This window comes from Diabrotica virgifera, chromosome 6 (genome assembly GCF_917563875.1).
Source record: "Diabrotica virgifera virgifera chromosome 6, PGI_DIABVI_V3a".
Taxonomy (NCBI): Eukaryota; Metazoa; Arthropoda; class Insecta; order Coleoptera; family Chrysomelidae; genus Diabrotica; species Diabrotica virgifera.
Window position 1 is genome coordinate 247,912,825 of NC_065448.1, and position 16,954 is coordinate 247,929,778.

Consider the following 16,954-nt stretch of genomic DNA (forward strand, 5'->3'; position numbering starts at 1 on the left):
CAAAAATTTTTATTAAAACAATACCAAAAAATAAAGGAATAAAACACACATTGAAAAATGCCACAAATGATTTCTGAACAATAATTGTTGCCAAAAATTTTAATTAAATACGTATTTTCTGAAAAAAATTATATAATAATATACTTACAATCATAAAATCTATAAAAAAAAAATAAAAAAAAATAACTTGCATTGGGGTTTGAACCCACTTCCCGTCTATCCCGCCGTATGATAGTCGAAGCGATTTCCCACTGCGCCATCTTCGCGTATACGTCGTGTGGGAATATACACAAACTGAACGTTTACACCATAAACTTTTTGACATTTTGTTTATTTATATGAATTTAATCAAATTATTAGTTTGATTTTTGTCGAATTAAAATACAACAAAATATAGAGTAAGAAAACGATATATTAGATGAAGATTTGTAGAAAGTTTGTTCGTAATCAGATTATGTAAATTAAAGCATTGCCTACTAATAGGTAAGTACATTATTTTTTTACCATTTCCAAATAGGTATGAAGATAATTTTTTATTGGAATACAACTGAAACATTTAGAATTACATACCTGTGGCTTTTCAAAACTATTTAAAAAGTCACTATAATTATAAATTTGATTTTATTTCTGTCCTCACAACAATAAAAACTAATATATACAACATTTTTGTTGCCCGATAATCTCCATATTGAACAATTATTGACAGATCATTTCAACACCCAATCAGAAACCGTATAACGACTAATACCATACTGTCGGTGTGCGCATGCGCTCAGAACAATAAAAATTCACTCCCAATCGCGCCTAAAGAAGTATAACTTCAAAAAAAAACAGTAAAATCCTGTATAAAAGGTATATTTAAAAAACTCTCAAAAGGGCCACATTAATCACATAACTAGTTTTCGACTGGTTTACCAGTCATCATCAGTGCTTACCTAAAATGAATATAACCCGGAAAAAAAGGCAAAGATGTTGAAATTTTGACTAGGGTTAAAAAATAGTCGGTTATACACACGTGCAATGTACATGCTAACCATCAAGATCAGTCTGTTTCGGTTCCTCAAATTGATAAGACGTGCGATACTTAAAATCTAATTAAAGAAATCGGTGTTTTCACCTCGTAATTAAAAACTAGTTATTCATATTAAAGTACACATATCGATATTAAAAAAGTGAAATCTAAGTGGTTTTTAAATCATGAGCGTTAATAGCGGGGGTGGACAACCCCCCGATAAAGATGAGTTAGAGTGTGCAATGGATGTGTCCCGTCCGGATCATCCAGCTTCGCCAGTGCCGGATCTTCCAGCTTCTCCAGTGGAGGAATTTAGAGGATTCCAAAATCCCAATTCACAGATAAGTACTGTTAATGATTCTGATACTGTTTCCGGGAAAAATGTAGACGTAAATACGGTCATTAAAAATATTAATCAATATTCTTCTAAAGATAATGCTCCATTTTTTGTTTATGTTCAAAGTAAAACAGGGAGAATAGGGAATCTCCATAGGGTAGCTACCTCTAGACTGATTATTAATTCTGTTCCAGAAATTAAACAGGACATAGCTAACATATCAATAATAGGAGCTAATAAAATAAAGGTCGAATTAACTTCTTATACAAGCGCAAATAAATTATTAACAGCACAGACCTTAAAAGATAAATACGATACATACATCCCAATGTTTTTTACACATGTAAGGGGGGTCGTAAGACAAATAGACTTAGAATTATCGGAACAGGAATTAAAAGAAATTATTCAACCGAAATTGGGCAACAATTTTGAAGTAAGTCACGTAAAAAGAATTTCACGTAAAAATGACCAAAATGAAATTGTTCCAACAACTACTATTATAGTTACATTTAGAGGTCAATTTTTACCCACAAAGGTAATAATAGAAAAAATGGTGTATGATGTCGAAAAATACGTGCCAAGAATAATTCAGTGCCTGAATTGTTTAAGATTTGGGCACGTCAGTCTGCAATGTAGATCAAAAGAACGTTGTAAAAACTGTGGAGAAGATCATAAGGCAGAAAGCTGCCAAAAAAATGAACCAATATGCATTTATTGTAAAGAAAAGCATTGCGCTACTGATAAAAAAAATTGTTCAGAATTTATTAGACAGAAGAATATAAAAAGAACTATGGTATATGAAAACCTATCATACGCCGAGGCGTCTTCTAAGCATGAAACAAGTTTTTCAAGTGTAGCAAAAAATAACACAAATTCTAACCGTTATACTGTTACTTTAAAAAGAAGGAGGTTAGCTATGTCCCCAGAGATCGATGAAACATTCGAAAAACGTAAAGAAATAATTTCAAATCCAAAAACTTTAACAGAACCTGTTTTCAATAAGTTTAAAAATATACCAAATTATAATAATGGTTGTGATGACTCTAACACGGTAAATAAACAGATAAAAACTTGCGAATCATTATTAAACCTTATCAAAGATATTTTAACTTTTTCAAATGTAGAAATTAAAAATAGTACACTTATTGAAAACATAAAAGACAGTATAACGCAAATTTTATCTGACTATGAGTAACTTAAATATACTGCAATGGAATGCTAGATCAATTTTGTGTAATAAAGGTCACTTTGAAAAATACATTTTCGACAATAAAATTAATGTAGTTTTGCTTTCGGAAACTTGGTTAAAGAAATCTTCACATTTTTTTATTAATAATTTTAATATATTTAGACAGGACCGTAATGACAATTTTGGAGGAGTTGCAATCTTATTAAGAAAATACTTTACCTTTTTTCCTAAGCCAAAATTTACTCCGATAAAGGATGTCGAATGTGTGTCGGTATCAGTTTCAATAAATAAAAATATAAAAATCCATCTATACTCTATATATGCCAAACCAAAACTAAACATTAGAGAAACAGATTGGGTTACCTTTTTTGATAGCTTAGAAAAGCCATTTTTGGTAGGAGGAGATTTCAATTGTCATCATACTGCATGGGGAAATAGTTATTCAGACATAGCGGGTTTAAGTCTTCTCGGTGCTATAGAGGAGTGTAACTTAAATTATTTAAATACAGGAAGCGAAACATTAATACCTAGATTTGGAAGTAATAACAAATCTGCTATAGATATTACAATATGCTCTAGAGATATAACTTTAAATTGTGATTGGAAAACTGATATTACACCATTAGGTACTTCCAATCATTTTCCTGTTCTAATTGAAACACATTTTAATACTACTAAATTATCCTTTAAGTGTAAAAACCAAGTTAATTTAAATAAAGCTGACTGGTCTTTTTTCTCTCAGATAGTAGATGAACAATTAGATGGAAGTAATAACGAAAGGTCATATAAAAGTTTTATAGAGTCAATAAATCATGCTACAAAACTAGCAATCCCACAGAAGAGAACAGAGATCAAATCAGAATTTAGCAAAGTTTGGTGGAATCAGAGATGTGCAAATGCTATTAAATGTCAACAAGAAGCTTTTTTGCTTTATAAAAGGCAGTCAAATTTAACTAACTATTTAAAATATAAAAATTCAGTATCAGTCGCCAAAAAAATAATATTAGAAAGCAAAAAAGATTCTTGGCAAGATTTTTGCAAACAACTTAACAGAAACACACCAATAAAAGATATATGGAAGTATATAAAGAAAATAAAAAATACATTTAATCCCCCAAGAAATAGGATCCAAATAGGTGAGTGGGTAGAAACATTCTTTAATAAAATTGCTCCAAGTTGGGTGGAAACAAATATTCGGCCGACTATTTCACTGAGCACGGATGATATAGATAGTGAATTTTCAAGTATGGAAATAAAACAAAGCCTTAAAACAAACAATAACACAGCACCTGGAGTTGATAACATTTATTATAAAATGCTCGCTAGTTTGTCAGAATCAAGTATTGAAATTTTTCGCAACATAATTAACTCAATATGGAATCGGGCAGAATTTCCAACAAGCTGGAAGGAATATAAAGCAATCCCAATTCTGAAACCAAATAGAGATGCGGAAGATCCAGAGTCATATAGAGCAATTTCTCTAGCTTCTTGTGTATTAAAAACTGTAGAAAGAATGATCAAAGTCAGACTAGTTCATTGGCTCGAAAATAATAAAAAATTACCTAAATTACAGTTTGGCTTCAGAAGAGGATGCTCAACTATTGAAAATATCGGCAACCTAGTAAGTGATATAAATATCGCCTTTACTAATAACAACTCCGTTCCAGCAATTTTCGTAGACATAGAATCAGCATATGATAACGTCATATTAGACATTCTCTATGAAAAAATGGAAAAAATGGGAATCTCCCAATCTTTGACCTCACGTATAAGATTACTATATTCCGATAGGTCAGTGTCAATAAATATAAATGATGAAACATTGGGACCTAAAACGACCAATATTGGGTTACCACAAGGAAGTATACTAAGCCCTGTACTATACTTAATATATACAGCAGATCTGGAAAGTAAAATTAAATGTAGTGAGACCGTTTCTATACTACAATTTGCCGATGACATTTGTATATATTCCCCATGCCAGTATATTGAAGAAGGGTGCAAAAAATTAAATATAGCCTATAAGAACCTTAATAAATGGTGCAATGAAAATGGCCTAAAAATTTCCAGGAAAAAAACAGAAGTCTGCATTTTTACGAGGAAAAGAAAACACATTCCAACAGAAATAACATTGGATACAACAAAGTATAGTGTACGGGCATCTGTAAAATACCTAGGAATGTATCTGGATAAAAAAATGACATGGAAAAACCACATAGATTATTTAATCAAGAAAACTGAAAAAGGAATTAACATCTTACGGTCAGTGTGTGGAACAAAATGGGGATCAGATCCAAACGTAGCAATCCTTTTGTACAAATCCTACATTAGGTCAATACTGGATTATGGTAGTTTCTTCTATGACCAAGCTTCCAAAAGTCAACTAGAAAAAATAGATCACGTAGTAAATAAGTGTCTAAGGCTATGCCTAGGGGCTTTAAAAAGCACACCAATTGATTGCTTATTTGCCGAAGTAGCAGAAACTCCACTAAAATATCGCCGAAAGATTTTAGCTTCCAATTTTATAGCTAAATTAAGTTCTAAAAATAGCAACTTAGTCCAAAAAATCAATATACTGTTTACATCGGATCTTACCCATAGTTATTGGAAGTCGAAAAAAAGTTTAACTATTACTGAGTCATATTATGTAATAAATAACGTAATAGAAGAAATATACTCTTCAGATATAGATCCATTATATAGCATAAATATTTATAACATCCATCCAATTAACTGTGTTTTTCTCCAAGACTATTCAAAATTTCACCCAAGGATTAGACAATACATATTTGAGGAGGATTTAGAAAAGTATCTTCCCAGATGTCAATATATATTCACGGATGCATCAAAGAACAACAAGAAAGTAGGTTGCGCTATATTTGATCCACATAAAAATCATAAAAAATCCTTTAAATTAAATGAAAAGCTTACAATATATACTGCAGAATTAATAGCCATATTAGAAGCTCTCCTGTATATAAGTAATATGAAAATTACAGCAGAATCATTTGCAATTTGTTCTGATAGTAAAAGTGCTATTATGAAAATAAAAAATATCCACCAAGTCAGTAGTAATTATATTTTGACTAATATAATTATTAAACTTCAAGAATTACAAACAAAAAAAATCAATGTATCATTAGTTTGGATTAAAGGACATTGTGGAATAAAAGAGAATGAAGAAGTGGACGAAGATGCTAAGAAAGGAAGTAGAACTGGAGAGCTTTTAAGTTATAAATGTCCCCACAGTGAAATTGCCTGCCACGTAAAACCCATAATACTAGCCGAATGGAGAGAAATGTATAGTAACAGTCCAAAGGGAAAATTTTATAAAAACATAGTTACCAAGCCTCCTGGCCAGTCTTGGTTCTCAAGACTGTCGGGAAGCAAGCGGTTTTTCTCTGTTTTGTGCAGGTTAAGGTTCAACCATGTTTTAACTCCCCAGTACAAATATAAAATAAAATTGAGTGATTCTCCTAATTGTTCATGTGGAGAAGAAGGTACAGCGGAGCACATGATCCTAGGCTGTTCTAGAATAATAAACGAGGTTAAATTATTAAATGAAGAAATGGCCAAAATACCCAAAATCACCAGACCATATAACCTAACTCAACTATTAAGAGCAGAAGATTTCAATGTTTATCAAATTTTGTACAAACATATTTTATGTATTAGATTAAGTTTATAACCTATGTTTTTTTTCCTTTCGTGTTAAGCCCTACGCCTATCCGAGGTCCATCTGTCTCGTCTAAATGCTCTGATCGACCCCTGAGCGTCAAATTGTGTCCTAGTCTAATATCCCAAATTATATTGAAAAAAAGACAATGAAAAATAAAAAAAATATATCAAAAAAAATATATATATATAAAAAAAATAAAAAAAAAATAAATAAATAAAAAAAAATACATAAAAAAATGATAAAAAAAAAATCAAAATGAAAAGAAATAATTCCAAATAAAAACAAAAATCGTTGAAAATTAGATATAGGTATATAAAATAGTTCTTTGTAAAATTGGAGCAGGATTGTGATTGGATACATACCTGAACAAATCAGTAGAAAGCAGGAAGCACTCCTTTGGAGCTTCCGCATAAATAATACAAATAATCCCAAAAAGGTAAGATGGCGAATGGACATTGACTCCGAAGCCAATAATGCTCAAACACACACACACACAACCATCAAGATAGTATTATACAAAAATATGGGGGTCAAAGCCCATTAAAAGTAGTCAGTCAAGGAAACATTAGTTTAAAATGCTACCTTAAGCCTGGATGTTTAAAATATTTTCTAATTTGCCCTAGGTAACATCTGAGATGTAGATATGACTTGTTCACATGTTGGAAGTGAGACGGCAAGTGACAATGAAATGGTTGGGAACCTCGGAACGATGACAAGACAAACGACAGTTCCACAGGTAGTTAAAATTAACCTGTCATATTTAAAAATAAGGTATGCAGATTGTTAAAATTAGAAATGATGTAACAACACACTCCATTGTGAAAATTATCATTTAAAATTCATTAAACTAGTTGTAATAGTAAAAATGGATTCACGTAAATTTTTTAAATAAACCTTTTATACAGGATTTTATTGTTTTTTTTTTGTATTCCATGGTATACAGCCAACTACAGGAAAACTTTTTTCTTGTGAATTTTTAGAATATGTTTATTTAAGGTACTTTGTTGAGTAAACTGATTACTACAAATTTCACATTTATAAGGTGTTTCACCAGTGTGAACTATCATATGCTGCTTTACATTACTTAGCAGAGTAAAATGCTTATCACAAATTTCGCATTTGTAACGTCTTTCTCCAGTGTGAACTAGTTCATGTCTATTTAAATTACTTTTTAGAGAAAACTGCTTCAGACAAATTTCACATTTATAAGGTCTCTCTCCACTATGTATTCTCATATGTTCCTTTAAAGAAGATTTTTTAGTAAATTGTTTAAAACATATTTCACATTTATGATGTCTTTCGCCAGTGTGACCTTTCATATGGTGATTTAAAGTACGTTTCTGAGTAAATTGTTTAAAACATATTTCACATTTATAAGGTCTTTTTTTATTGTGAACTTTCATATGTTCATTTAAATGACCTTTTTCAATAAAATGCTTAAGACAAATTTCACATTTATAATCTCTTTTTCCAGTGTGAACTTTTTTATGACTTTTAAAATCGCAAGGTTTACATGGGTAAGATCTTTGTGCAATCTGAGTTTTCTCTTTAGAATGTCGACTTATATATTCTTCTTCTCTGTGCTCCCCCTCTGAATCATCTAAAATAGAAACCAAGTATAAAAATTTTGCTGAAAGAAAAAATTAATGTAGAAACTTCAGAATAAGAAATGAATTGTTTTTTTTTTATTTGGACTTTGTTGTTTTATCTCTTCATTATTTTATTTTTTTTACCCGTTACCTTAGTGTACGTTCAAAATGGAAGCGGAGATCAGAGCGGCGATATTTTCCCGAGCAACGAGTAAAGAGCAAAGAAGTGCAAACCAGAGTTAGAGCTGGGAGTCACGCGAGAGTGTTTCAGTTATTTTTCACTCGGCAGTCACTGATAAGAGGCATCACTCTACCCAATATGGCTTTTAAAGTGTTGTTCAACGTATTGTACAAAAGACTCCTCCCCTACACCGAAGAATAATAAACTGCTCGCCAAAAGTTAGGGATATAGAAAATTATACTGATTTTCATAGTTGATTTTTTCGCGAACAGACTGATTCCGCTATTTTTTTTATTTTAGACTTTTCTTTAGTATTTACACAGTTGTTCAAAGGTTTACTCAAACTTATTTTTTGTACTTATACCGGGTGGAAGAAAAAAATATGTTTTTCTTGTGTCAAGTTTGAGACACCCTTTAGGGAGAACGAGGTACAAATGTGAGTATACATCAGAATAATATTGTAGTCTTATGTTTTGTCAACATGCTGTTGTTTGAATGTCCCTGATATATTTAGAAATAAAAAAATAGACGGTTTTATAATTTAACATGTGTTTTAATCGAAACAAAAGTTTGAGACACCTTTGTAGGGAGAAAAAGGCACAAAGGTGAGTATAACCCGATATTATGTTGTAGTCTCATATTTTTTGAATATTTTATTTTTTTAATTTCTCTGATATCTTTAATAACAAAGAAACTAGACGGTATTACTCTTTAATATGCTTTTCTATGTTTCATATGTGTGATGTGCCGCATGTCGTCAGTTAAAACACATATTAAAGAGTAATATCGTCTAGTTTCTTTGTTATTAAAGATATCAGAGAAATTAAAAAAATAAAATATTCACAAAATATGAGACTACAACAAAATATCGAGGTATACTCCACCTTTGTGTCTTTTTCTTCCTACAAGGTGTCTCAAACTTTTGTTTCGGTTAAAACACATGTTAAATTACAAAACCGTCTATTTTTTTTATTTCTAAAGATATCAGGGACATTCAAAAAACAAAATGTTCCATAAAGTAACGCATAAATTCATTATTAGCTAAATAAACAACATTATTAAAAATTCCCGAAACGGGTCGATTTTTATTTTTAAATTACGATTTTTTGGCATCTATATCATACTATTGACGTCATCCATCTGGGCGTAATGACGTAATTGATGATTTTTTTTTAATGAGAATAGGGGTCATGTGATCGCTCATATGAAAGGATATTCGATTCTCTATTCAGTTTTCTGATAACAGTAAAACGTATTTTAAATTAAATAAATTACATATAAATTCTTCTTTTTGTCCCATTTAATTTAATTAAAAAAACAATTTCTTGGACACCCTGTATAAGTAATAATGTTAATGTTTATATTACTGAATACAGAATTGAACACCCTTTCATACGAGCTATCACATGACCACTATTTTCATTTAAAACATCATCGATTACGTCATCACGCCTACATGGATGACGTCAATAGTATGGTATATATGTCAAAAAATTGTAATCTAAAAATAAAAATCGACCTGTTTCAAGAATTTCTAATAATGTTGTTTATTTAGGTAATAATGAATTTATGCGTTACTTTGTGGACGCACTGTATACTCCCTTTTGTACCTCGTCCTCCCTACAGGACGTCTCAAACTTAACATAAGAAAAACATTTCTTTTCTTCCACCCGGTATAAGTACAAAAAAAAGTTTGAGTAAACCTTTGCATAACTGTGTAAATACTAAAGAAAAGTCTAAAATAATAAAAAAAATTAGCGGAATCCGTTAATCTGTTCACGAAAAAATCTACTATAAAAATTCAGCAGAATTTTCTATATCCCTAACTTTTGACGAGCAGTTTAGTAGGAGGATATCAGTGCGGCTTCCGTCCTAATAAATCAACAACGAACCAGATATTTAGAGTGAGGCAGATCCTTGTAAAAACCCTAGAGTTCGGCGTCGACACCCATCACATATTCGTGGGCTTCATAGCCGCATACGACTCAGTGACATGTTTTACAACATGTCACAGCAATGTGACAAGTTGTACAACATTAATTTATTTTGGCCTAGTAACGAAGGGCATCTGACATAAAATGCTTGACGACGGAAAATAATCAAAAATTATCGGGGGTAATTACACAAGTATACCAAAATTATCGATAATTTTGCTTGAAAGTTTATTGCCTAAAAACTAATAGAGTAGTTCATTTTCATATTTTGGTGAAAGAGCCCGACTCCGAAGGAGGAGGGCCAAAAAAGCGAGAGTTGTCGAGTAGACAAAGTGTAATTTTCAGTAGTAATTGCACAAGAGCTCTAAAATTCTATATTAATTTTAGAGATCGAGTGCAATTTGTTGCGATTATTTCATGAACAAAACTGCTCAAAACCAAAATTTTATTGTAATTTATTTATGTAAGTACAAATTAGTACAATTAAACACACAGTTGTTATAAAAATTTAACGGTTGAAAGTCATCACTTTTATAATTTTTAAAACATTAATTGTTATTAATGTCACTGAATGTATTTTTTCATAGCAACGAAGGGCATCTGACGTAATATACTTGACGACGGGAAATTATCAAAAATTATCGATTTAATTTAGATTTCTGTAGCTTTCTATTGGTCAGAATCTCCTATAAATGAAATAATCGCTGTAATTTTTATTCTTACAGGTTTCTATTGGTCAGAATATATGAATGAAATAATCAAAGCCATGCTATACTTTCATACCTTATTCTTGTATTGTTATAATAGCCTAATAAAATAAAAAAAGTCCAAATGTAAATTCGTACAGGTTAAAACAAATTTTATATCAAAATTTAGGTGGGTACAAAAGATAATATCAAGAAAGTATCCAAATCATACAAGGGGATCATTGTTTAAATAATTAAAAAGGGGTCATTTTTGCAAAAAAAATAATTTTATAACTGCTGTGGTCATTCAATTACAAATGAAGGTCTATGGGATTTTTATCTGTAAAGTTGAAGGATAAATTTTCCACATAAGACTTACTAAATTAAATTTGGCCCCCTATTTATTTAAATATTTGTATATAAAACTTTAAAAACAAATTTGCAAAAAATTATTTTTAGCGTTTTAAATAAGCACTACAAAATATCTTGCTTTACAGAATAAGTTGCACTATGTTACCAGTATTAAGCAAAAAAAAAATTGGTCAAAATATATTTAATATTTTTTGAGATATTGAATTTGTTTATTAAATGTTACTCTATTTTCAATTGCAAAAACGCGGTTGTTGCCAAAGAAATATTCACCTGCTTAAGATCTCATTATTTTAATTTTTATGTATATTTTCGATAAATGTATTGATAAATTCAAATTTCAATTAAACTCCCCCCTAAAATAGCATTTGAAAATTATTCAAATTTGTTTATAATTTGTTTTTTTAATAACGTCGCGGGGATTAAGTATTTTGAAATACTGTTTCGATAATTGGATTCCTGGGAATTTTTTACTAATTAACAAAATTTTTTTGTCGTTTTTCTTCTTCGTTTTTTTTTCTTGGAGTTATATTACTACGGGCCCTTTTAGGGTTAAATTTTATTAAGAATGTCGAATCTCTGAGTTGTAGATTCTAGACCTAAAAATATTAAGATTTAACTAAAATCTCTTAAATAAAATGTGGCTACTTACTGAGTTACAGGGTGTTTTATTTAAAAATTTAAAAATTATTGTTACCAAGTACTTTAAAACTATTTGACGTATTCTTATAATACTTGGCAGAAAGTGTGGCTATTATACACCCTACTAAACTGTGATTAACAAACGTTTCTAGCTAGTGCCAGAGGCGTACGACAGGGGATAGTGAATGATTGACCCTTCCGAAATTCTACGCCACTGAGTGAATTACTATTTTAGCGAAAATTTTCGATTCTCCAATACTTTGTATGTAAATAACTTTATTGGTATCAATAAAGTCATCAGTTTGAGAGATATTGGAAGTTTAAAATGAATGAATGAATGAATCAAGATAACTATGCCGTGTAATTTTTAACGTCCATTATCTCGATAACTAATGACTTAATCGTTACCAGTAAAGAGTATATTATTTACATAGAAAGTATTGGAGAATCGAAAAATTTCGCTAAAATAGTAATTTCCTCAGTGGCGTAGAATTTGGGAAGGGTCAACCATTAACTATCCCCTGTAGTACGCCTCTGGTAGTAGCTAGAAACTTTTATTTATCACAATTTAGTAGACTGTATGGTACCCACACTTTCTGCCCAGTATGATAAGGATTCGTCAAATAGTTTGAAAGTACTTGGTAAAAATATTTTTTAAATTTTTAAATAAAACACCCTGTAACTCAGTAAGTAGCCACATTTTATTTATGTGATTTTAGACCCCTCTTAATATTTTTAGGTCTAGAATCTACAACTTAGAGATTCGACATTCTTAATGAAAATTAATCATAAAAGGGCCCGTAGTAATATAACCCCAAGAAAAAAAAAGAAGAGGAAGAAAAGACAAAAAAAATTTGTTAATTAGTGAAAAATTCCCAGGAACCCAATTATTGAAACGGCATTTCAAAATATTTAATCCCCGCGACGTTATTAAAAAAACAAATTATAACCAAATTTGAATAATTTTCAAATGCCATTTTAGGAGAAAGTTTAATTGAAATTTGAATTTATCAATACATTTATCGAAAATATACATAAAAATAAAAATAATAAGATTTAATACAGGTGAATATTTCTTTGGCAACAACCGCGTTTTTGCAATTGAAAATAGAGTAACATTTAATAAACAAATTCAATATCTCAAAGAATATTAAATATTTTTGGACCAATTTTTTTTTATTTATACTGATGACATAGCGCAACTTTTTCTGTAAAATGAGATATTTTATAGTGCTTATTTAAAACGCTAAAAATATTTGTTTGCAAATATGTTTTTAAAGTTTTATTTATAACAACTTAAATAAATAGGGGATCAAATTTAATTTAGTAAGTCTTATATGAAATATTTAACCTTCAACTTTGCAGAAAACAATCCTATAGTCCTTAATTAGTAATTGAATGACCTCAGCAGTTAAAAAAGTATTTTTTTTGCAAAAATGACCCCTTTTTAATTATTTAAACAATGATCCCCTTGTATGATTTGGATACTTTCTTGAAAATATCTTTTGTACCCACCTAAATTTTGATATAAAATTTGTTTCAACCTGTACGAATTTACATTTTGATTTACAGGTAGTGTAATTTTATTTTACTAGACTATAATACCTTATCAATAACATAGTAAACTATATAGTATTATATAATGATAAAATAAACTTAAAAAATTAATGTCAGTCAACTTTGTGACGAATTGAAAAAAAGTTATAACACTGTTCCCGCACTTCCCCTAAGGTCCCCACAGCAGTTTTGCCCAGGGGCTGCACTGCCTTAAATCCGGACTTGATCTACCTTTTTTGAAAAAATTCCTTAAGAGGCTACAGTAGCGAGCAACAGGTAGCAGCAAACGCGTTCCAATATTGCGGCTCTAATTTTGAATATTTTGTCGAGATATTTGGCACACATATTCGTAATATAATAAAGAATGGCGGTACAGAGCCCAATTTTAGAAATATGTTAGTACGTGGAAATTACTCTATAACTAAATAAAATATTGAAAAAATGAGCCTGTACCGCCATTAAGAAGAAAAAAATAATAAACTTTCTTCAAATAAACTTTTTTATCGCATGCCTAGATTTTGTGTAATCTTGGAACTACTAAAATTTTTTATTTCTAACAAGAAATCGAACATATTATAACTAAATAACTAATTAGGCAACATAGAGAAATTATCAGTGTCATTTTGACAAACCTGCGTCAGATTTTCTCTAATTTGTTCTGTCATCTTTATTGATATCAGTCCAGTGCAGTAGTGTGTTAATTTAAGAATTCGTTATAGTTGTTTCATAGGAAATAGTGTTTATTGATAGTTATTTATTATATTTTTGTTGTTGTTGTATAAGTTGTTGGCCTGTTTGAAATAATAGATTGTTGTTAATTGTGTTTTAGTTCAGTTCTATGTAGGTAGGTAAGTATATTTTACGTAAAAACATTTCGAATTCTAATGCGAGTATAAAGATTTAGGATATTTTATTTTTAACATATTATCAATAGTTTAACGAAATGGGAAAAGTTAATCAAACGACAAATAAAGCTAATAACTCCACGAAAAAGTCCATTAAAAGCCGTGCCAAAATTATGAGAACATCGAAATTGGAGCCACCACAAATTTTAACAATGTAAGTACCTATGAGAAGTAATCTACTGTTGTCATACATAAAAAAAGTGTGAAAAGTTGTTTCCCATGAAAATGAAATTCGTAATAAATCTATGTTTAGGTACAGAAATCCTGACTACAGTACAAATGCCAATTTTTTTTAGGTAGATATTCATAGTCCTGTCGCCAAGGGGGTACAACGGCCTCCTTTATTCAGATGGTCTTACCCAAGATTTTTTTATGTATCTTGACCCGTAGAACACGAATTTGTTGGGTAACAGTTGATCCGGATGTCGATAAGATTGTTATAAACAAAGAACTTGAGGAATTACATAACAGCGATATCTCGCAAAACAAAACATTTTTTTTTTGTATTTTTTGGGTCATTCTAAGCAAAAACTGTTCTGACAAGTTTTTTCGTAGGATACATAGTTTTCGAGATAAACGCGGTTGAACTTAAAATCGAAAAATTGCAATTTTTGAACCCGAAAAAATTTATTTTTGCTAAAGGTGATACAGTAGCGATCAACAGGTAGCAAAAACGCGTTCCAAGATTGCGGCTGTAATTTTGAATATTTTTTCGAGATATTTGGCACACGTATTCGTAATAAAATAAAGAATGGCGGTACAGGGCCCAATTTGAAAAATATATTAATATGTGGAAATTACTCTGTAATTAAATACAATATTAAAAAAACGAGCCTGTACCGCCATTAAGAAGAACAAAAAAATACAATTTCTTCAAATAAACTTTTTTATCCGATGCCTAGATTTTGTGTAATTTTGGAACTACTAAAATTTTTTATTTCATTAGTAGTTCCAAAATGACACAAAATCTAGGCATCGGATAAAAAAATTGAAGAAAGTGTATTTTTATAAAAAGTGCAGGAGCTATAACAATGCTGAGGAAGATCTATCAGGCTGCATCTCACTTCCCGCCTGTCCAGCACGGTAAAATTCCAACAAAGCTTAGTTCCGAATACTCAGATTACGAGTAGAACTAATCAAAATAATAAATAATCATTCCGTGAACTACGACTTAACCTGGTAGATTTCCCTCGGCCTTCTTAGCTCCGGCAATTCGTTGGCTTGCAAATTTTAGAAGCCACAAGCCACGATTGGTTTAACCAGAAGACTAGTTCTAAGTTTTATTTTATTTTGATATTGTTAATATTAGAAGTAAAACTTTCGTTCGTCTTTAGCAGATACCGCCACGGCATTCATGCCATCATTTCGTTGTGAACCGATAACGGTAGCCCGAATTTTAGTAGTTCAGAGAATGAAATATGCACCTCTGATGGGACCCTAAGAAGGGTTAAAGGGTGTTCTAGAGTGCCTTTGACTGCTCTCGTTTCGCTTCACAATGAAATTATTATTTATTATTATTTTTTCGTACAAATACCTATGTTAACATAAAATTTTCACCCATTTGGGTTTATTTTTATAAATATTTATTTACTAATAACAAAATTGTTTTCGGTTACTTCCATTTAGCGCGCCTATGAGTTAAATTGTCAATAATATTAATCTTACATAATGTCAAAGATTACCAATGTTGCCAAAGTTTATGATACTATCTCCCGAAGTTATATTTTATTGCTACCTGTTGATCGCTACTGTTTACTCTTAAGACAAATTTGTCGTGTGTGAATTTTTATGTTTATTTAAACTTTTTTTTTCAGTAAACTGCTTTGGGCACATTTCACATTTATAAGGTTTTTCACCAGTATGAACTTTCATATGGTTATTTAGATTACGTTTATGTGTAAATTGCCTAAGACAAATTTCACATTGATAAGGTCTTTCACCAGTGTGAACTCTCATATGTCCATTTAAATTAACTTTTTGAGTGAACTGCTTCAGACAAATTTCACATTTATAAGGTCTTATACCAGTATGAATGCTCATATGTTTATTTAAATGAGCTTTTCGAGTGAACTTCTTAAGACAAATTTCACATTTATAAAGTCTTTCTGCAGTGTGAACTTTGATATGTTCATTTAAAACAGATTTGCTAAAACATTGCTTAAGACAAATGTCACATTTATAAGGTCTTTCTCCAGTGTGAGCACTCATATGTTTATTTAAATTGTGTTTTTGAGTAAACCGCTTAAGACAAGTTTCACACTTATAAAGTCCTTCGCCAGTATGAACTCTCATATGTCCATTTAAATTACTTTGTTGTGTAAAGTGCTTAAGACAAATTTCACATTTATAATCTCTTTCTCCAGTGTGAACTTTCTTATGACTTTTAAAATCGCAAGGTTTACATGGGTAAGATCCTTGTGCCATTTTCTCTTCAGATTGTCGACTTATATATCCTTCTTCTTTATCAGGCGAAGGTGTTTTCATAATTTTCAGTCTGTGCTCCTCCTCTGAATCATCTAAAATAGAAACCAGGTATAAAAATTGTGCTAAAAGAAAAAATTAATGTAAAAACTTCAAAATAAGAAATGAATTATTTTTTTTATTTGGAATTTGTTGTTTTATCTTTTGTTTTTGTTATATCTTCATTATTGCTTTATTGTTTCCTTTCATTAGTTATGCTCAACATATCTGACTGTGGGCATCTCTGTATGTCTTATCCATTCTAAGCGAAGAGATTTTATGTATGACTATATTTTCTCTCTTTAATTTTTCTTTAATTTCGGCATTCGTTTTCATTCTTACTTCTCCCTCTCTTGTTACATTGTGGTCCAGTATTGTTCTCATTACTTTTCTTTCAAATTTCAAAAGGCACAT

General features: G+C 30.4%; 1 protein-coding gene across 3 annotated transcripts in view; it reads right to left on the reverse strand.

The window, feature by feature from the left end:
- Nucleotides 1-16,954, reverse strand: part of LOC114336323 (zinc finger protein 239-like) — a 68,210-nt gene that overhangs the window by 23,352 nt on the left and 27,904 nt on the right. The window contains exon 3 of one of the 3 annotated variants that reach the window (XM_050655111.1): nucleotides 13,140-16,596. The exons of the other annotated variants lie outside the window; for them this stretch is intronic. Coding sequence (XP_050511068.1) covers nucleotides 15,839-16,596 — 758 coding nt within the window. The 3' untranslated portion in view covers nucleotides 13,140-15,838. Of the gene's footprint in view, nucleotides 1-13,139; nucleotides 16,597-16,954 lie in introns of those variants that run through there. 3 annotated transcript variants of the gene reach the window in all.